General features: G+C 41.4%; 1 protein-coding gene across 23 annotated transcripts in view; it reads right to left on the bottom strand.

The window, feature by feature from the left end:
• Positions 1-22,779, bottom strand: part of EPB41L3 (erythrocyte membrane protein band 4.1 like 3) — a 177,744-nt gene that overhangs the window by 51,140 nt on the left and 103,825 nt on the right. For all 23 annotated transcript variants that reach the window (XM_029064705.2, XM_029064701.2, XM_029064707.2 and 20 more), the window contains exons 4-8: positions 12,527-12,631; positions 11,020-11,062; positions 7,039-7,114; positions 5,693-5,911; positions 4,979-5,066 (exon numbers count right to left, since the gene is read on the bottom strand). In XM_029064705.2, coding sequence (XP_028920538.1) covers positions 4,979-5,066; positions 5,693-5,911; positions 7,039-7,114; positions 11,020-11,062; positions 12,527-12,631 — 531 coding nt within the window. The remainder of the gene's footprint in view (positions 1-4,978; positions 5,067-5,692; positions 5,912-7,038; positions 7,115-11,019; positions 11,063-12,526; positions 12,632-22,779) is intronic.

Here is a 22,779-nt window from a genome sequence, read left to right as displayed (position 1 = left end):
CTCCTCCTCTAAAGCTGTAAGCTCTGTATGGGCAGGGAACACGTCTGCTAATTCTCTTGTACTCTCCCAAGCACTTAGTACAGTGCTCTGTACATAGTAAGTGCTCAATAAATGACTGATCTACCCCAGGACTGGCACAAAGTAATTACTTAAGAAATATAATTAAGTGCATGGCAGTCATTGTTTTTATATTCCTCAGGAAAGGGCTTTGGCATTTTTGTCCCTTAGAACTCCTTGAGTTCTATCGCTCAGAGGAGAATTTGAGATGACAATCACTTAATTATGGTATTTATTAAGTGCTTCCCATGAGCCAAAGCTTAGAAAACTAACAAAGTCTAAGATAGGAACCTGATACTCTAATCAGACACAGTCCACGACTTACAAGTCAGGAAAAGAGGCATAGGGCAAATATGTGTTTCAACTTTTTGTCAAACAATTCAGCACCATGCACATAATATATATTATAAGAATAGGGCATTTCCTATTCTTATCAATGACAGACGAGTCAACCAACAGGAATGATAAGAAAGCTTTGCTCCTGGGACTTCAGGACTAAGAATTTAATGAAGGAGCTGATTATCGTACTTCTGGCTTGCATATTGCCACTCCTTTACGGTTAAACGTTATTATGTGCTGGGCACTCTAAGTGATGGGATAGATACAAGTTAATCAGATTGGACACAGTCCGTGTCCCACATGGGATTCACAGTTTTAATCCCCATTTTACAGATGGGGTAAATGAGGCACAAAGAAGTCAAGCGACTTGCCCAAGGTCATACAGCAGATAAGTGGCAGAACTGTGATTAGAACCCTGGTTCTTCTGACTCCCAGGCCCGTGATCTATCCATTAGGCCACGCTGCTTCTCTTCACTTTCTACCATTCACATTCCTGCTGGGACATGAAGTGCAACAAGCACGAGGCTGGGCAGGGCTGTAGCATGTGGCAAAGTGCACATGAGGCCTTGGTCCATTTGAGCCAGCTCCAGGCAGAACAGGGACAAGAATACAGGTGTCCTCATCTCCAGAGTCTTCTAGCCTCAAAGCTCATTGTGGTCAGGAAGTATATCTGTTATACTGTTATACTGTACTCTCCGAAGCACCTAGTAGAGTGCTCTGCAAACAGTGAGCACTCAACACATACGACTGACTGAGCATGCTCATTTCCAGAAGAGTGAGACCATAGTGGAGATATACCTATTAATGCTACAGGTCTCAAGAGAGAGTCATCTGCATAAATTAATTCTGGTATTGGTTAATTCTAGCATTTGCTCCGCACTTACTATGTGTCAGGCACTGTACCAAAAGCTGGGGTAGCTACAAGCTAATCAGGTTGGACACAGTTTCTGTCCCACATGGGGCTCACAGTTTTAATCCCCATCTTACAGATGAGGTAACTCAGACCCAGAGAAGTGAACTGACATTCCCAAAGGCATCCAGCTGACAAGTGGCAGCGCCAGAATTAGAACCCAGGTCCTTCTGACTCCCAAGCTCGGGTTCTAACCACTAGGCAACTACAGAGGAGTAAACATTTCCACTTCCTTGTTAGCTGAGGATGGAGCAAAGCACAGGGGAATGGCAGCAGAAATCAGTATTTTGGCTTCTTCCATACGTGTACATATCAGACTGTAAACTTGTTATGGACAGGGGAACGTTTCTGCTATTTCTGTTGTACTCTACTCTCCCAACTGCTTAGTACAGTGCTGTGCACAAGGTAAGTGCTCAATAAATACTGTTGATTGTACAGAGGAAAATGCTTGACAAAAACACCACCTGAAGCAGGCTAGGAAGTTCCAAGAGAAAAAAACAATTGTAAGAATTAATATCAGTTTCTCCCGGATTTCATTGGGAATGTTTACTGAAAATACTTCCCAAATGCTGTTATAAAGATAGAATTTGAATGTGTTTTTTCCCCACACATTGCCACAGTTTAAATATGTTTATTTATGTAAACGAGGAAGCCAAAGTTTTATAAGAACGTGCTCTTTCATTTAAAGTTGCAACCAGAAATGTGCTGAGGGTTCCACTGAATGACTTTTAAATATGTAACACCACAAGGACGGCTCTCAATATTCTCAACCTTAAAATGGATTTGTAGAGAATTCTCAAACAAAAAAAATCTACAAATTCAGTCATAATGGCATTTATATGACCTCTCTTCCGCTGTCTGAATTTAGAAAGTCGGCAGTTCATACAAGGAAGGAAGTAATTATACTTAGGTAGTAAGATCTTATTTCCAACATAACCTCAAAAATTTCCCCAACTAAAGACACACTGAATTACTATATTGGCTTGCATAAATACCTCCATCACTTAATTGCCCCATCCTGTTTTTTGAGGGAATTGGTCCTTTTGGCAAGCAGCACTAGCCCTTGCATTTGAATTTGCACCCTTTAGTCACCTCTCCTTTAGGCTCACAGCAATTAAGTACATATCTGTAATTTATATTAATGCCTATCTCCCCCTCTAGACTGTAGTTTGCTGAGGGCAGGGAATACTGCACTCTCCCAAGTGTTTAGTATAATGCTTTGCAAAGAGTAAGTGCCCAATAAATATAATTTATTGATTGATAATTACTAGCCATTTGTGAGGGGATGTTAATTCACTAAGGTTGCCCCGGGGCCAGAGTGTAGGAGGGTCAACAGGGTGAGATTTCAGACAACACAACAGGGGTGTAGAGTTGATTCACTGAATGGCTACTGTATGCACCAGTTGGGAAGGGGCAATAAAAGAGAAATATTTTTACTTTTCTTTCTCTACCATTTTTTCTTCTCTTTTATTTCCTCCCATTTATTGCTAGGCTTAATACTGAGGGACACTTTGGCTAGTATTCTCAAGCACACAATAAGAAAAAAAAATACTGGAAAAGAAGGGAGACCTCCATAGTGCTGATTCTATTAGCAGCCCAACATCTTTTGTACTTTCATAGGGTGGGGAAAATACACTACAGGGTTTCGGGTCAAAGATGGCATATCAAACTACACAAACCTGCTTTTTTTGTGTTAATTCACATAAAAGAATGCCCTTCACTTCATAATAATACTACTAATAATCAGATGGTATTTAAGTGCTTACTTCGTGTCAAGAACTTCCTAGGCACTGGGGTCAATACAAGTTCATCATGTTGGACACAGTCCCTGTCTCACATGGAGCTCACAATCTAATAATAATAATGTTGGTATTTGTTGAGCGCTTACTATGTGCAGAGCACTGTTCTAAGCGCTGGGGTAGATACAGGGTAATCAGGTTGTCCCACGTGAGGCTCACAGTCTTAATCCCCATTTTACAGATGAGGGAACTGAGGCACAGAGAAGTTAGGTGACTTGCCCACAGTCACACAGCTGACAAGTGGCAGAGTCGGGAGTCGAACTCATGACCTCTGACTCTGAAGCCCAGGCTCTTTTCCACTGAGCCACGCTGCTTCTCTAAGTAAGAGGGAAGACAGATATTGAATCCCCATTTTACAGATGAGGAAAGTGAGGCACAGGGAAGTTAAATGACTTGCCCAGGGTCATGCAGCAGGCAATTAGCAGACTTGGATTGGAACCCAGCTCCTCTGATCCCCAGGTCTACGATCTTTCCACTGGGCCATGCTCCTTGATGATACCATTAGTTCAAAATTGCCAAAAAAAAAAAAAAAAATACCCCGTGACTCTTGAGAAGGACTTAGAGGGATTCAAATGTACATTTGATGCTCTGTTTGATATAACTCTGTTCCCTTTGGCTAAAATCAGTTCTAATTTCTTTTTCCCCTAGATAGGAAATTAGAGGATTTTTGAAAAACACGTAATTCCCCACAGAACTATCACTAAGAGCATCTATCTAGATGACTAATTAATTGTTCTTCCTCCTTCTTAGACTGTGAGCCCTATCTGGGACAGGGACTGTGTCTGACCTCATTATATTAGTAATAATAATTTTGGCATTTGTCAAGCACTTCCTGTATGTCAAACACTGGGGTAAATTTGTAATCGGGTCACACACACTCCATTTCACATAGGCTTCCCAGTCTGAAAGGGAGAGCAATCAGGTAGTTGCTCCCTATTTTACAAATGGGACCAGGTCACCCAGCAAGCAAGTAGCAGAGCTGTGATTAGAACCCAGGCCCGTGATCTCACCACTAGGCCATGCTGCTGCCCTAACCCAATGCTTACTACCATGTTTCACATCTAGTAAGTGCCTCATAAATACCACATCACTGTTATTTCACATGACTCCTAGGTTTGAAGTTTTTTTCAACATAGGCATAACTCACATCTCAACTCCTCTAGGTATGGTCACCATCAATCTGGTTTTGACTGTCAGCCATCAAATCACATTACATTAAAATATATTTTAAAAACCTCTTTGCAATAGGCTTCTCAATGTCTCCACTGCTCCCCTTAACTCTCATAATTATCCTCAATCTAACAGGCACAGCCAATTCAATTACATTTCCATCCTGAAGAATATATAATATCCTACATCTCAGAGTACAGAGACAATATTAAGTGTATGTTCTGGCTTAGAATCTCAAGATGCTAAATTGGCTAAAACTCTAAAACGGATGTATTTGCATAGGCAAAGGATTATTGTTCTGCAGTTTTTTTTTCAAAATAATCTCATTTTCCTTTGTCAGGGAAAAAGGAATTTCTCAAATTTCCACATTGAATTCCCTCAGCCCCACAACACTTATGTACATATCTGTTCTTTAATTATTGATATTAATGTCTGCATTCCCCTCTAGTCTGTGAGCTTGTGAGCAGGGAATGTTTCTACCAACTCTGTTATACTGTACTCTCCCAAGTGCTTAGTACAGTGCTCTGCACACAGTAAGCACCCGATGAATAAAACTGAGTAAGCTTGATGAATATTTTGGTGGTATTTATTAAGCATTTACTATGTACCAAGAGGGGGGAGTGGGGGTGGGGGATGTGTGTATGTGTGTGTGAGTGAGAGACAGAGAGAGAGAAAAAGAGAGAGTCTGTTGAAAACAGCACACCTTGGCATGATGCAGGTCTACTCCATACATGGACAACTTTTTGGCGTTTTCCAAGAAATGCATCTCTGCTTCAGCTGGGGTCATTCCCCTGGGGTAAAAAAAAAGAAATAATTACAACTTGGCCTCTGCTTTTCAGAGAATTAGCTAAAAGCTAAATAGAGAATTAGCACTAGGAATTGTGTCTACCTACTTCTTGTATTGTACTCTCCTAAGCTCTCAGTACAGTCCTCCGCACAAGGTAAGCCCTCAAAAAATACTACTGATTGGTTGATTAACTATTATGGATGGACATTCTGTAACCCTCTAACAAAATCATCCCACATGGTATCAGGAGTCTCCCAGATAACAATAATAATAATAATTATCTATTTATTAAGCACTTACTATGTGCCAGGAACTACACTAACTACTGGACTGGATACAAGCAAATCGGGTTGGAGACGGTCCCTGTCCTGCATGGGGCTCCCAGTCTTAACCCCCATTTTGTAGATGAGGTAACAGGCCCAGAGAAGTGAAGTGACTTGCCCAAGGCCACACAGCAAACAAGTGGTGGAGCCGAGATTTGAAGCCATAACCTTCTGAACCCCAGGCCCATGCTCAATCCACTATGCATTGCCCTTGCACTGAAGCCAGAATAGGAGGTTCTTAGGAAGTAATACCAAAATCCCCGCACTGATTTTAAAGAAAGTGGGAAAAGTGCTTCTGGCTTCTCACCTGTGGCTCTTGTGCAACTCAATGACTTTATCTTCCAGTTCTTTTGTTTGATTTGGTGCAAAACGGAATTCACTGATATAATCGCTGCCACATTCATCTGGATCGTAGTCTCCAAGTTCAGACTGAACAGTGTATGAGCCCAGTAGCGCAAGGGTAACGAAAGAACATGGCAGTCTTCCTGAAACGATGTCATCTCGCAACTGCAAGCAGAGGTAGTACCTGTCAAAGACAAAGTCCAATGCTTCAGATGGAAGAGGATTTCCCAGATCACTAAAAATGGCAAATATGTTTTCCTATTAAATTCACTAAAATACATTTGGTAAGCCTAACCCACATTTCCTGTCCTTAACAAGTTTACACTCTGACTGTGGAAACAAACATAAAAATATCTACACGTGCTCAAAATAAATGAAAATGCATGCCAAGAACAGTGTTAGAATGAATTTATATTGCTATTATTTATATTCATGTGCTAGAAAGGCAACATCTTTATATATATGTGTATATGTATATTTCCAGCTCTTAAGCCTCTGAAGCAGATCATAATGGTCTGCAGTTTTCTGGGAAGGAAATAATATAAAACTAAGTGTGGCGAGGGATCATACAAAACTAACTATGGCAAGGGAAATGCTGTATTTTTCCTTTACGGTTCCAGTCATAAGCATGCTTTCTAGCTGTCAAATGTTAAATTTGATTAGGATGTAAATAAGAGCCATCAATAGAAAAACTGAATCCATAGCCATGGCTGCCAAACAACAAACTTCTGATTTGTTCCAAGGAGAGAGAAGTCTATCCAACTCCGAGTGTGTGTTAGGTGGTCCTCAGGCTCCAAATGAACATCAATACATGCCTTCTCTGCCGCCTGCTTATGGAAATCCCAGTCAACATTCAGGATTTGGCTGGGAAAATCTTCAAGCGATGAGTATTTCCTTATCTTAGGCTTAGTTGAGAATCGTTTCAAGATGCATTTAATTTGTCAAAAGGAAGTCTACTTCATGCATGCAAGTTCATTTTCTTGTGGAAAATATAGGTGAGGAGTAACTCTTTTAAATGGTATTATAAGCACTTATGATGTGCCAGGCATTCTACTAAGTGCTGGGATGGATACAAACTAATCAGGTTGGACAGAGTCCATGTCCCACATGGGACTCGCAGTTTTAATCTTCATTTTCCAGATGAGGTAACTGAAGCCCAGAAGTGAAATGACTTGCCCAAGGTCACAGCAAGAGTTGGGATTAGAACCCAGGTCCTTCTGACTCCCAGGCCTATGCTCTATCTACTAGACCACGCTGCTTTTTTTCCTCCAAATCCTCTGTTCTTGCCTGTGGAACTGATTTTTCACCTACCTGGTGATATCTTCGGATAGTTGAGCAGGGTCTGGCGGGTAGAACTTCACATTGAAAGAAAACTGCCAAGCACCACCTGTGGGAGAACAGAAACTCAAAGAAATTCTCTCTGCTTATCACTTTACTAGAATCTTGGAAGACCAAACCTAAAAGCAACAGAAGAGTCTTTCCAATGCCAATGTAGGGGTGGGCGTCATTGTTTAAATTCAAAGGTAATTCCACAATTGCACCTCAGCAGACACTTAACTTCCCCGCCAAACCTCAAGAAGAAAAATCAACTGGTTTCAGTTTCACCTCCTTTCCCTCCCCTGGCCTAACCCTTAGAGGAGATGGTAATGAAGTAGTAGTGATAATATTATTTATTAAGCACTTACTACTTGCAGAGCAATGTACTATGAGCTGGGAAAGAATAGACAAGCACTGCACAATAGCAAGGTCCCCATCCCTTGTGCAGCTCAAAATCTCAACAGTGTGCAATCAAGTGGCTAAATACAGAAGGACACCTAGATAATCAATGTTATTAGGTGCTTGTAATTCTGATCAGTAAGACTCAACAGTCTGAATTTATCTAACTCCCCAAACCCTAGTTTCTCTCATGTTCCCCAGGGCCCCTGGCTTGACTGAATAACCTCCTCTGGCCCATACTCTCTCCTGAACCTGGACCTCCCAATGCCATTTGGTAATGGAGCCTGGTGACTGGGTCTCAGAACACCTGGCGCTAATTCCAAACCTTCCAGTGGATCTGTAGTGTGATCTTGGACAAGCCACTTAAACTCCCTGAGTCTCTTCCTTCCCTCACCTATAAAACGGGGAGAAGATACCTATTCCCCTACCCTCAGATTGTGAGCCCCCTTATGGGGCAGGGATTGATTTTGCTGAATCTACCCCAATACGCAGTGGTGATACAGAGTAAATGTGTAATAAAAACAAAAATATTATCTTTTGACAGCTCATCCAGCTGGAATCTTTTCTCCTGCATTTTACTGTGTTGGCTGGAGACACCTTTCTCCATTTCCCATTCTTCCTTTTGATGTCTAATAAAACTGGAGATTAAGAGTTGGAGCACAGTGTGGGACAGGGACTGAGTCCAACCTGATTAACTTGTTCTACCCCAGTGCTTAGAACAGTGCTTGGCACATAGTAACTGCTCAACAAGTATCATTGTTAATATTACTATTATTATTATTATTAACTGCACCTCTTGAACTGGAAGCAATGTGTCCATAGGATATGGACAGATAAATATAGTTTCTAGGTGTTCAGAAAGCCATGAGGTCAAAAGACTCATGCAATTGTTTTTTGCTGTAAGTTTTAAAAAGTTTAAATGAGTAAAATTTCAATAGTGATTTTATTTCTGATATTCCTAATAGGGCCTTATTTTTAAATCAAGGAGGAACTGGAAAGTTATATTTAACAAAGAAGTGATGATTTAAAGGGGAATTCAGTTAAATGAGGTCTCAAACCAGATTTTAACAAGTATGAAAAAGGTCAAATGTGTCTCGTTAGTAAAAGCCTCTAGCAGAAGTAATCAACTCCAAAGATACTTACAGAATGGGTTACATAACCCTACATCTAAATCCTGAAAGGACGGACCAGGCTTAGCATAGAGCGGCCTTGACGTCAGAATGGTTGGAAATGCAGCTTGACCCTTTAAAAATCTTTACCTCCTCCTTAATTGTGAATTGAACATTTCTGCTTTTGGCAGGTTTGCTAAGAAATCTGAGATGGAGAAATTTGATTCTCCTATCACTACTGGGGTCAGATTCTGGCTTTCTCAGCCAGTGGAGGATGAGGATAGAGATAGGGGTCAGAAAGGTGAAATATTAATGGGGAAGTGGAGGGTGTGCAGTTCTCTGCCTGTCAGCCTCCACAGAGGTGAGCAGGGGCAAGGGGAGGGCTTTTCTCTGGGTAGCCAAGGGGGCTTCAGGAGCTCTTCTTCCCGATGATTAGAAAGGTCCTGACCACAAAACTGAACCACCTCACAGTTGGTACACTTCACATCCCTGTCTTGGCGTTGACAATTAATTCTGAGCTAGAAGTCAGGTTTACTGCCTGCCCCACTATTCTAAGATTACACTCTAGAATTTTACAGTATCCTGTTGAAGTTTCAGTTGAGAAAAACATGATGGGCTACATTAGACTGTAAACACCTTGAGGGCAAGGGCTGGCTTTTATTATTTCCTTTGTATGGTCTGCCCAGCACACGATACAATGCTCCACATACAGCCGGCAGTCAATAAAAAGGCTAACAGTGATGACGATACAGTCGCCCTCTTTTCATATATTATTATGGGAGGGTAAAAGGTCAGATTAGAGTCATTGTTCATACTTTGGGCAGGGACTGTGTCTATCAACTCTATTGTATTTTACTCTCCCAAGTGCTTAGTACAGTGCTCTGCCCACGGAAAGCGCTCAAAAAATCCCACTGACTGATTTAAATTCTCTGGTCCACTAGCAATCACTGGCCGCTTTCTGAATGAAGCAGGATTGGCCTTGAGTCTTGCCTGATGGGAGGGAAAGGATTTGGTGAGTGGCACAGAGAAGGCTGACCAGAAGCAGTAGAGCTGGGAAAAGTCCAGAGAGGAAGCTGATGAGTATACGTTATCTTCCTTTCTAGCTATCTTCCCACCAAATATCAAAACTGTGAGAACTCTAGGTAATTTCTTTGGATGCAAAGGTAGCCCCTCAACTTTTCATTTAGTTTCAAGTTCCTCCTGGATTCCTTGATGATGTGCCAGAAACCACCACTTAATTTGCAGAGCAAATCAGGGATATACAACCTGCATAATCTCCATAATGAAAAAAGTACTTCCAGCTCTGTCTCTTTGGCTCATTCTTCTCTGACGTTGGGGGAGGCAGGAGAAGGATCAGTAAGGGATAAGAAAAATACAATCCAATCGATGGGTTCAGAGAAAATTACACCATTCACATTCATAAGCAGTGTTTCCAGCAACCATATTCAGGCTTATCATGTATTCCTCATATTTTCCAAGTGGTTTACAGTCATTAAGCAGAGGCCTAAACACTATTACAATAATTATGTGAGTCCATGGAAGTTAATGCACACATTATGTGATGACCTTTCTACAGCATGTTTTCTCAAGATTCTGGAGAAATTCCCTGAGAAAATTATCATCTTAAATTTTCACTAGAACTCTCTGAACCCAAAAAATAAAAATGTTTTCCCCTTTTAATTACAACTGTGAAACCATCCCTGGCACTACTGTTCTAGTTAGCTGCTAGCTAAGAAACACAGAAAACCAATTTGAGAGGCATGTTACAGGTACGGAGGAAGAGAGAGAGGTTTGATTACATAAGCAATTAGCAGAGAGACTGACATCAAGGGTTACCTAATCTCTCTCTCTCTCACATTAAACATTAAGAGGGACAAAGAGTTATAACAAATCTCTTGAGGTTCCTCATAACTTTCTGACTTAAGAAGACCAAGGTATCAAACAAGAACCTTTATTTTTAGTGATGTGCAAATTCAACATCTGATATAGCTAAATTCCCCATTTGTTGATTTTATATTTTTAGATCCTAAAACTTCATGAGCCACATCCAGGCTGGGCTTTTACAGAATGTGAGTAACGAAGCTCTTACAGAAGAGTAATGACCAGCTTGAACTTCCTGTCATTAAATGATATTCGCAAAACTCTTGGGTCCCTTCAGCTCAAGGCACTGTCCTGCAAATCTCTATGGGCTTTCAGTGGCTTCAGTTGATCGGTGACTGGGAGAAAAGTCATGTGATTCACCACATTTTCTGCTGTTGCCAGCCGTGATTTCAGAGGAATAAAAGCTCAAAATAAGTTTTTAGTAGTTCTGAAAGGTTTGGCTTTAAGCTCCTTAGTGCCCTTTGTCTGTGTAAACACATCACATTGTGGACTTGGTATTTTCTAGTTCGATCAACTAGAATCCTTGCTTTTTCCTAATAGTGCTTCATGGCTGCTATAAAAGTCAGATAAGCCAAATAGAACTTACTTCGGATCTGTTTTTTGACTTCCTTAGCAGGGTCCAGCCAATTCTAAAAGGAAACAGATTTGGGATATGAGTCAATATGCAAAACAAAAGATACTGAGTAATGACTGGATAAGGCATCAGAAAACCCATTTTGCAAAGCCGGCTGAGAAGGAACTATTCACTGCTAATCTAATCCCACCTGCCACTACACTGTCCCAGAGTCTTGCCTAACCAGGAAAAGAAGACCCACTTTGGAATAAACTCTCATTTGGATACAAATAATTTTCCCACCCTAGAGCCTTAAGAAGTTCACTCTAGCACAGAAAAAAAAGGCAAGTTGTTGAGAGGTTTTTGAAGTTATACCTTCAAGAAGTTACTCAAGACTTAAAATAGACTGACTTGCTCATCATTCCTCTGTTCCCACACATTAATCATTTGATGATTTCAGTTCTCAGAAGAGCTGAATAAATATGCATTTTAAACAGTCCATGAATTAATATTTGCATAACACTTTCAGCTTTGCTTCTAAGGATTTTCAGGTATTTCTATGAAGTAAGGATGAGAGAAGGTGCCTTTCAGAGGCAGAGTAGGCTAATCATCATCTACTGAATGACTGAGCAAAAAATGTCTTCGGACATGTTTCTGTCTCTTGCCAACACAGGAATACAAACTTCCCTACCCTTTCTTAGTGAATTCATGGGTAGTAAGTATTCTGTGGCTTTTATGCTTGAGTTCCTTAAATATAAGATGACTTTTGAATCCTTTCCTTCACAATGCTCCCAGCTAAATGCCAGAGACCCCTGCCAGAATGAGGCTAATAGATCATGCTCTTTAGTCTAGTTATTGCTGGATACAGTGGATATTGCAGGATCCACTATATTAGCGAATCTGTCGGGTCAGCATTCTCACTTTCAACTCTGCATAATGCAATGAATTAAGGATAAAGAATCAACCCTGACAGTGAATCACTCTGTCAGTTTGTGTCATAACCTCAGCAATAACATACAACTGTGAGGGGTGTGACTACATTTACCAACCAAGAAATAATGCATTTCACTGTCACTGACTTATAATTAATTTGAATCAATCACCTTAGCAAGGTACCAGAGATAGAAAAAGGTTTTCTGAAGTCTTAAAAATCCCAGTGTAAAAAGAGGAGACCTGTGTTACTGTTCTGAGAAAAGGCAAGGTTACCTATGAAGAGGTTGTTAAGAATAGAATAGAGGTTGTTGAGAAGCAGCTTGGCTCAGTGAAAAGAGCACGGGCTTAGGAGCCAGAGTTCATGGGTTCGAATCCCAGCTCTGCCACTTGTCAGCTGTGTGACTGTGGGCAAGTCACTTCACTTCTCGGTGCCTCAGTTACCTCATCTGTAAAATGGGGATCAGGACTGTGAGCCTCACGTGGGACAACCTGATTACCCTGTATCTACTCCAGTGCTTAGAACAGTGCTCTGCACATAGTAAGCGCTTAACAAATACCAATATTATCAGACAGCCCATCTACCCTCCAAAGACGAAACGAAATTCACCTTTTGGTTTTCAGCATCTCGGTACGTTAGTCCAAAGTAGTCTTTTTCTAACAGGTTCAGATGTTCACATACTTTGTCAAACAGAATTTGGCCTCTGGAGCGTTTCTATGGAAAAAAATAAAAGCTGGTTTTCATCTTAACTATCACAAGAGGGAGAAGAGTGCTATTTAATGTAATTAATACAGAAACTCAGAAATGTTTAAAAAGGGTAAAATTCCCCTCCTCACTTTCTTCCAAATTCACCCATGTGCAATAACATCCAACAAGACAGATTTACAATTCTGAACAAAAATGAACAACTGAAATCTCTTGTTCCTCATGGGTAAATGGATTTAATTAATCATGAACTGGAGTTCCATCCCTGACTACAGCCCAGGTCCCCTTTCTACAATTACAATCCATTAGCAAGTCTGGAATCTAGCAAATAAAAACATTTTCAACCATTTACACAAGCTTAGCCTCATCCCTCGGGGAAAAAAAAGATCATAATTCTTATTAGTAATGGATTTTCTATTATATATGCATGTAACTACTGACTATGTGCCAAGCACTGCACTAACTGGATCAAACATAGTCCCTGTCCCACATAGGACTCTCATTTAATGCAGGAGAGAGAATGGGTATTAAATTTCCATTTTATAGATGAGGGAACTGAGGCATTGAGAAGTTAAAAGATTTGCCCACAGTAAGGGACATAGCAAGGATTAAAATCTTGGTTTCCTTATTCCCATTCCCATGTTCTTTCCACTAAAGCCACCCTAGTTACAATGCCATGCTAGACTATTTGAAGAAACCATCATCAGGGGCATTTATAGCCCGAGAAACAGTGTGGTCTAGTAGAAAAACTATAAACCTGGGAATCTGAAGGACCTGGGTTCTAAACCCAGCTCCTCCACTTGTTTTCTGAGTAACCTTAGGCAATTCAATTCACTTCTATGGGTCTCAGTTCCCTCATCTGTAAAATGGGGATTAAGACTGTGAGCCCGATGTGGGACAGGAACAGTTTCCAAACTGATTATCTAGTATCGAATCCCAGGGTTTAGTTTGGTGCCTGGCACATACAAAATGCTTAACAAACACCATAAATTAAAAAAACCAATAAAATAATCCAAAGACATAAATCATCGACTACCTTGTAGGTAGAAGGAAAAGAGATTAAATACAAATGATGAAAAAGCCCAAGTAAGCAATGAAAAGATTAGCCAGATACAAATGAGTCTGTGTAAAGATCTTGATCTTATTCCCTGATAGTAAATTCTCTGAGGGCAGAAATTCCACTACTAACTCTATTGTACCCTCCTAAACACATTTATTTATTTACATTAATGGGTGTCTCCCCCTCCATTCATTCAATAGTATTTACTGAGCGATTACTGTGTGCAGAGCACTGTAATAAGTGCTTGGAAAGTACAATTCAGCAACAAAGAGAGAATCTCTGCCCACAACAGGCTCACAGTCTAGAAGGGGGGAGACAGACATCATAACAAGTAAATAGGCATACTATGAGCTCCTTGTGGGCAGGGACTGTTCCTGTTTATTGTTATATTGTACTCTCCCAAGCACTTAGCACAGTGTTTTGCAAAGAGTAAGCACTCAATAAATACAACTAAATGAATGCATTAGGACAATGCTCTGCACACAATGTTCAATTAATAATTACCCCAGATTGACTAGAAAAGCAGATATCTGTCCTCTCCTTAACATGCTCTGAGACTGCGGTCCTTAATAATGATAATGATAATAATAATGGCATTTGTTGAGCACTTACTATGTTAATCACTTACTACATGCCAGGCACTATACTAAGTGCTGGGCTAATATAAGCAAATTGAGTTGTATACAGTCCCTGACCCATGTGGGACTCACAGTCTCAATCCCCACTTTACAGATTAGGTAACTGAGGCCCAGAGAAATGTTAAGTGACTTGCCCAAAGTCTCACAGCAGACAAGTGGTGGAGCTGAGATTAGAACCCATGATCTTCTGATTCCCAGGCCCATGCTCTATCCATTACGCCATGCTGCCTCCTTAGCCTTCCACATTTGGGGAGGGAGGCTAGGATCGACCAAAGATCTAAAACCAGGGGACCAACTGATCATTAGTTTGGGAAACTGCCATCCTGAACTAAAATTAAGATTTCATTTCCGACAGACTACCAAGAAGTCAACACCACCATGTAAAACAGCTGCTGGCTCTGTCAAAGACCTAAGGATAAAGAAGGCCTAAGCCTGGAAGCAAGGTGATAAGACTGACAACCTCTAGACTGTAAGCTCCTTGTGGTCAGGGAATATATCTATTTACTGTTGTATTGTACTCCCAAGTGCTTAGTACATAGCTCTGCACACAGTAAGTGCTCAATAAATACAACTGAATGAATGAACCTCACTTAACAAAAATGCTTGGGATAATCTGGGAGCCCCTGACAATTGTTTGGAACTTTCTGAGAGGGGCCTGTCTTGTCTGCCAATAAAGAGCCAGCTCCCAAGTTTCCTCTGAGCACAGCAAGGGCAAGTGAAGCCGGTCTACTTATGAACATATTAAATGTTGCTTCCCCTATCCAAAATTCATTTTAATGTCTGTCTTTCCAACTAAACTATAAGGGCAAGGATTATGTGTACCAACTATCGATTAGTACTCTTCCAAGAGCTTAGTACAATGCTCTGCACACAGTAAGTGCTCAATACATGCCACTGAACTAAACTCTTGCCTCTCCCTGAAATCCAGCCAGAAGAAACTTCATGTAGTGATGTATTTCTCTCTACCCAAGCTATTCCTTGGTTATAAATGAAGCTAGAGTGGCTAATTTGGATATAAGCTTTAGGTAGGCGTGATTGTTTGTCGAGAAGCAGCATGGCTTAGTGGAAAGAGCATGGGCTTGAGAGTCTGAGGTCGTGGGTTCTAATCCCAGCCCCGCCACTTGTCAGCTGTGTGACTTTGGGCAAGTCACTTAACTTCTCTGTGCCTTAGTCACCTCATCTGTAAAATGAGGATTAAGACTGAGACCCACGTGGGGACAACCTGACTACCTTGTATCTACCCCAGGGCTTGGAACAATGCTTGGCACATAGTAAGCACTTAACAAATGCCATAATTATTACTATTATTATGCTATTTCTTAAGTGCTTTCTATGTGTCAAGCACTGTTCTAAATGTTGGGGTAGATACAAGTTAATCATGTTGGACATAGTCCCTATTTTTTTTATTTGTGGTAGGTGCTAAGCATTTACTATGTATTCTAAGAGCTGGGGTACTACAAGCTAATAAGTTTGGACCCAGTCCCTAACCCACATGGGGCTCACAGTCTAGGTAGGGGAGATAGGATAGGTTTGAATCCCCATTTTACAGTTGAGGAAACTGAGGCAGAAAGAAGTTAAGTGACTTGCCACAGGTCTCATACAGCAGGTAACTGGCAGAGCTGGGATTAGAACCTGTGCTTTCTCCAGGAGGCCAAAATGCTTGTCCAACATTGAGCTCCCAGACTAAGTGTGAGGGACAATAAGTACCGAATCCCCACTTTACAGATACGGTAACTGTGGCACATAGAAGTGACTTGCCCAAGGCCACACAACAGACAAGTGGAGGAGGTGGAATTAGAACCCAAGTCCTCTGACTCCCAGGGCCGTGTGCTTACCAAGCACTGCTTTAAGCGCTGGGTAGACACAAGGTAATTAGGTTGTCCACATGGGGTTCAAAGTCTTAATCCCCATTTTACAGATGAGGTAACTGAGGCACAGAGAAGTGAAGTGACTTGCCCAAAGACACACAGCTGATAAGTGGCAAAGCCGGGATTAGAACCCACGACCTCTGACTCCCGAACCCGGGCTCTTTCCACTGAGCCACGCTGCTTCTCTCCTGATCTTTCCACTACTCTGTTATTCTAGACTAAACTCTGTTTCTCAGCCTTTTCCCCATGCAAAGCTATCAATCAGGTAGCAACATGGCTTAATGCACACTGTTTGACTTCTTTTAATCAAACTCTCATCCTGGCCCTGAGAGTCTTAGGCCTCATCAGCTATAAATATGACTTTGCAACCTTTGTTTTGTTCTTTGCCTACTTATTAACAAAATCCCAACTTTTGTTTGAGTTTGGGGATTTGGTTCATTCAATCGCAGCAGCTAAGGTCTATACAGAATTCTCAATTCAATCCTGGCCGGAGTTTCTAATTCTTATCTTCCTTTAGTAGTCATAAACCGGATGGCTTATTTATGGTCATTCATCCATTCATTGTACTAAGTGCCTGGGAGAGTACAATACAACAATAAGCAGACAGATTCCCTGCCCACAATGAGTTTACAGTCCACAGTCAGAAATGCAAACCCAATTCCCATTTTACGAGTAAAAAGCAATACCGTTATGCTCTACAAATATCCAACAGAATGTTTTGCATAGGTTTATCATACAAACGCGTGGTACTTCAGTTTCTATTACCAACATTATAGAATAATTCTGTTTCTAAAGCTTATTGTTTCTTTTCCTAAGAACCATGGGATGTTTAATATAGCTTGACAGTACTGCCTTTAAAGCAATTCCTACTTGTCATTAAGAGATGAACTCCATACTGGGTTCGAACATCCTGATCACATTAGAGTCAACGCAACTTGACATTTTATTCTCTTTATTGTTCTCCTAAAGTCTCAGATGCTATTTCATTTCTAAAAATCCAAAATATAAGTCTGTTCAGTTCAAGTAAACACAAATCAAAGCAGAAACACTTCTTGTTCTTCATTCTCATTTCAATTACATTTTAAGAGCTGTATTTGTAGCTAAAATTTACATTTGCCATTTACCACCCACAAATGCACACACTAACAGGTGAAAAATGTGAATGGTCTTTATAACACCTAATTTTACTTGAAACAGTAAACTGTGTTTCAAGCAAAATTCACTACAGTCCATCACTTTCCCCAAGGCAGAGAAGACTGCAGACTTGAAAGAAAAATGAGGTAAATAAAACAAAATTGAAAATTATTCTTTAATCTCCAAATGAGGCATTTGAAGAAAATGTTCAGTACTGAAAATGAATCACACATTAGCAGAAGTGCATTATGAAATTTAAATAAAATATACATGAATATAGCAAGAATGTTGACTACTTCTGGCTTCATTATTATGTATAATGATTACTAAAAAGTAAGTTATTCCCACTTTCATTCATTCATTTATTGAGTGCTTACTGTGTGCAGAGCACTGTACTAAGCTCAACTGAGACTCAAGTCTTCAACTTGCTCATAAGAAAATCTGATCTCTCCCTCCTACTGCCACACCCCGGACAGCTCATTTTCCTCAACCCAAAGTACTAACTGTTGCCTCTCGTTTCTTTCACCACCAACCTCTAGTTCTGATTTTCCTCCTATCTGGAAATACTTTCCCCTTCACATCCATGAAGCAGCGTGCCCCAGAGGCTTGGGAGCCAGAAGGACCTGGGTTATAATCTTGACTCTGTCACTTCGCTGTATGACCTTGAGCAAGTCACTTACCTTCTCTGTGCTTCAGTTACCTCATCTGTAAAATGGGGATTGAGACTGTGAGTCCCATGAGAGACAGGGACTATCTCCAACCTAATTACCTCATATCTACGCTAGCCCATAGAACAGTGCTTGGCACATAGTAAGAGCTTAACAATTACCATTATAATTATTATCATCCAGCAGAAAGCAGACCATTGCTCTTTCCAACTTCACAGTCCTACTGAAATCACATCTCCTTCAGGAGGATTTCCCTGATTCTTAAGATTGATAATAATAAGTATTAAGTGCTTACTATATGCCAAGCACTCTACTCAGTGCTGGGGCAGATCCAAGATGATCAGGTTGGGTAATCATTCTTCTACTTTATATTCCTCCAATTACCACCCCCTGCCTCTTCAATCAATCCATCGATCAAGAGTAGTTGATCTTACTCCAGTAATAGGAGTAGCAATGTTTCTTTTTAATGGGTAGGGAACACATCAACCAATTTCATTGTACTGTACTCACCCAAAGGCTTAGAACAGAGCTCTGCACACAGTAAATGCTCAATAAATACTACTGATTGATTACAGAGCACTGTACTAGGCACTGGGGGAGAACATACAGGTGGGAAGAGGAGACAAGATTCCTGCCCTCAAGGAGTTTACCATCTAGTGGGGGAGAAAGACACTGAAATAAATTACAGGAAGGGAAAAGAAAGTAAGGCAAGTACTTAGGTGACCCGGAAGTTGTCAAGTGACAGTAGAGGTGACTGTCTGCTCCCACGGTTTGAAAACCCATGACCACACTCAGCAGAAGAAGCTTATCCTCTGCAGCCTTCCTTCTGCATAAATTCACAGTCACATAACAGCTCAACACTTAATGTTGGGATGTTTTGTGTTAAATTAGTTTACTTAGTGATAGCTACTATAAAAGTGTCTATACCACATAAAGGAGTTTCATATTTTTCCAAAAATTGCTGAAATTGATCCCAATGTAAAACGTTTTATATCTGTAAAGAGAAACACATCCACAATAAAGCCATTCAAGACACAGTCACATTTTTAGGGAGTATAAACCCACTCAGTCTGCTGGATTTGGAGGTAAAAGCTTTGTTTTCTGGCATCCTTAGGGGAACAGATAGAACCAGTTAATTAAATGTACCGGATATCCAAGAAGCAGAGAAGCCCCAGGAGTGAAGTCAATCACAGAGGGCTTCAGTAAAAACCAATACCACAAAGTTTGTTGATTGGATTAAGAGATAACCTGTAGTTGAAACTTGCTTTGAATTGAAGCTGCTTGTCAATTAGATTACCAGAGAATTTATGTTAGTAGCCCCAGACAGCTGCAGTAGGGAACGAGTGCTACAGATTCTTTTTCCACAAGGGATTGAGATATGAGACTCTAAAAAATGCTGGCTTCTACAACTTTCCATAACAGTCATGCAATCGAAAGGATTTACTGAGTACCTAGTGCATACAGAGCACCTGTAGTAAGTGCTTGTGAGAGTTCAATAAAGGTAGAGCACCATTCCTGACCTCAAGTTTACAGTTTTAGGAGGAAAGATGGAAAGATACTACACAACACATATCCTTATGCTTGGGTGTTTCTCCTACCTCTAACTTACTTTAATGTCTGTCTTTCCTATTAAATTTTAAGATCCTTGAGGGCAAGGACTCTCTCTACTTACTCCACTGGGTCCAACAGAAAAGATAAGCGCCATTTTGAGCTCGACGCATTTATCTGATGATGTCCTTCAAGATTACTGGACAAGCAGCTCCACTGATTACCTCCTCATTGTCTAAGTGGTTAAAACTACATAGTCACTGGCTTAGCAATAATAATAATAATGATGGTATTTGCTAAATGCTTACTATGTGCCAGGTACTGTATTATGCACTGAGATGGATACAAGCAACTTGGGTTGGACACAATCCCTGTCCCATGTGGGGCAGACTCAATCCCCATTTTACCGACGAGGCAACTGAAGCACAGAGAAAGTGAAGTGAATTGGCCAAGGTCACAGAGAAGTGGCAGAGCCAGGATTAGCACCCATGTCCTTCTGATTCCCGGGCCCATGCTCAATTCACTACACAATGCTTACTAGTTGCTGAAGGCCGTCCTAAGTGCTGGGGTAGATACAAGATAATCGGGTCCTGTATGAGGCTCACAGCCTCAGTAAGAGAGGCTGTGAGTCTCGCAGGGGAGTAGCCAGGAATAAGGAGGATGGAACATTCCATAATCCCTCTTCCCGCTCCTCTTGGAGTTTCTTGATGTTCCCACCACTTCCCACTCCTCCTTTCTGTCCTCCAGAAGAGCAACAGTGGTGGCCCATCCCAGGGGTTGCCTATCAACCTTCACAGGAAGCAAAAACTCCTCACTCTTGGCTTCAAAGCTCTCCATCACCTTGCCCCCTCCCACCTCACCTCCCTTCTCTCCTTCTACAGCCAATCCTGTACACTCCGCTTCTCTGCCGCTAACCTCCCCATGGTCTCTCATTCTCACCTGTCCCGCCGTCAACCCCTGGCCCATGCCCTACCACTAAAATGGGTATTTTAGGAATGCCTTCCCTCCTCACATCCTCCAAACTCTCTTCCCCTCTTCAAAGCCCTACTGAGAGCTCACCTCCTCCAGGAGGCCTTCCCAGACTGAGCTCTTCCTCCTCCTCTCCTCCCCATTCCCCCTACTCTCTCCCTCTGCTCTACCCCCTTCCCTTCCCACAGCACTTGTGTATATTTGTATATATTATTCATTACTCTATTTTATTAATGATGTGTATATATCTACTATACTTTTTATCTATTTTGATGGTATTGATGCCTGACTACTTGTTTTGTTTTGCTGTCTGTCTCCCCCTTTTAGACTGGGAGTCTGTTGTTGGACAGAGATTGCCTCTATCTGTTGCCAAATTGTACATTCCAAGTGCTTAATACAATGCTCTGCACACAGTAAGTGCTAAATAAATACGATTGAATGAATGAATCCCCAGTGTCCCCCTGCAGTGTCACCCCGCAGGGGCGGGGGCCAGAGGTTATTGCGGCAGACACGCTCGTCGTGAGAACAGGAATTTACCATTTTACAAATGAGGAAACTGACGCCTTGACAAGTGAAGTGACTTGCCTAAAATCACACAGCAGGCAAGTGACAGAGTTCAAGATTATATCCCAAGTCCTCCATCCCCAGGCCCGTGCTCACCCCACTATGCCACACTACTTCCTTAACTTGCTTTTTTACTTATCTGTGTTCTCCCTAAGTAGAAAACTTAATGACAACAACCAGTTCCGTGTGACAAGTGAAAATATTTGGCTGCTGCTAAGGTTTCCCTGGAGAAGGGCAGCACATAACTTTACTCTTTACGTTTGTAATTCATCCACAATTCCAGGCTGACCCTGTAGAGCAGTTCATATTAATGTTCATGTGTGATAGGCAGGTTTCAAATGCATGCATTAGTATACAACAGCTCCTCTCTCACTGACTTCATAAATGTCTCCTGTCCTGGAGACTTGAAGAGTTTCCCAGGACACAGGTGCTAGATTGTGCTGAATCACATTTCAGCCAATCTTTATTGAGAGACCTGTGATTTCAAAGCAACCAGAGCTTACGTTGGAGGTTGGCAGGAGACTTGTAGGAAATGAAAGGAGAAAGTACATTCCCCAGCAGTGAATGGTTGTTCTGGAATCTATTATATTTTACTCTCCCAAGGGCTGAGTACAGTGCTCTGTACCACCTATTCAATCTGTCACCAAATCCTGTCGGTTCAACCTTCACATCTTTGCTAAAATCCACCCTTTTTCTCTCCATCCAAACTGTTACCACATTAATCCAAGCACTTATTCTATCCCACCTTGATTACTGCATCACTAAAGCAGCATAGCTTAGTGGAAAGAGCACGGCTTGGGAGTCAAGGGAATTGGATTCTAATCCAGGCTCAGCCACTTAACTGCTGTGTGACCTTGGGCAAGCCAGAACTTCTTGGTGCCTTGGTTACCTCATTTGTAAAATGGGGATGAAGACTGTGAGCTCCATGTGGGACAACCTGATTACCTTGCATCTACCCAAGCGCTTAGAAAAGTGCTTGGCACATAGTACGCGCTTAACAAATACCATAATCATCATCATCAGCCTCCTTGCTGGCCTCCCTGCCTCTCACCTCTCCCCACTCCAACACATACTTCACTCTACTGCCCGGATCATTTTTCTACAAAACGTTTGTTCCATGTTTCCCACTCAACCTCCAAAGGTTGCCCATCCAGCTCCAAATCCAATAGAAGCCCCTTACTGTAAGCTTTAAAGCATTCAGTTGCCTTGCTTCCTTCTACTTTACCTCCCTGAATTCCTATTACAACCCAGCCCACATACTTCACTACTCTAAAGCCAACCTACTCATTCATTCAACCACATTTACTAAGTGCTTACTGTGTACAGAGCACTGTACTAAGCACTTGGGAGAGTATAATACAACAATAAGCAGTCACATTCCCTGCCCATACGAGCTATTCACTGTACCTAGATCTTGCCTATCTCACTGGAACTGACACCCACATCCTGTCTCTGGTCTGGAATGCCCTCCCTCTTCATATCTGTTAGGCAATTACTCTCCCCACCTTCAAATCCTTATTAAAAGCAAATCTCCTCCAAGATGCCTTCCCCAATTGAGCCCACGTTTCCTCTCCCACTCCCTTCTGTGTTGCCCTTGGATTGGCACCATCTATTCTTACCCTCAGTCCCACCCCCCTTATGTACATACCCATAATTTATTCATTTATATCTATGTTGGTATCCCCCTCAAGACGGTAAGCAGGAAATG

The sequence above is a fragment of the Ornithorhynchus anatinus genome, chromosome 5 (assembly GCF_004115215.2).
Source record: "Ornithorhynchus anatinus isolate Pmale09 chromosome 5, mOrnAna1.pri.v4, whole genome shotgun sequence".
Taxonomy (NCBI): Eukaryota; Metazoa; Chordata; class Mammalia; order Monotremata; family Ornithorhynchidae; genus Ornithorhynchus; species Ornithorhynchus anatinus.
This window is presented reverse-complemented; position numbering and strand designations above follow the sequence as displayed.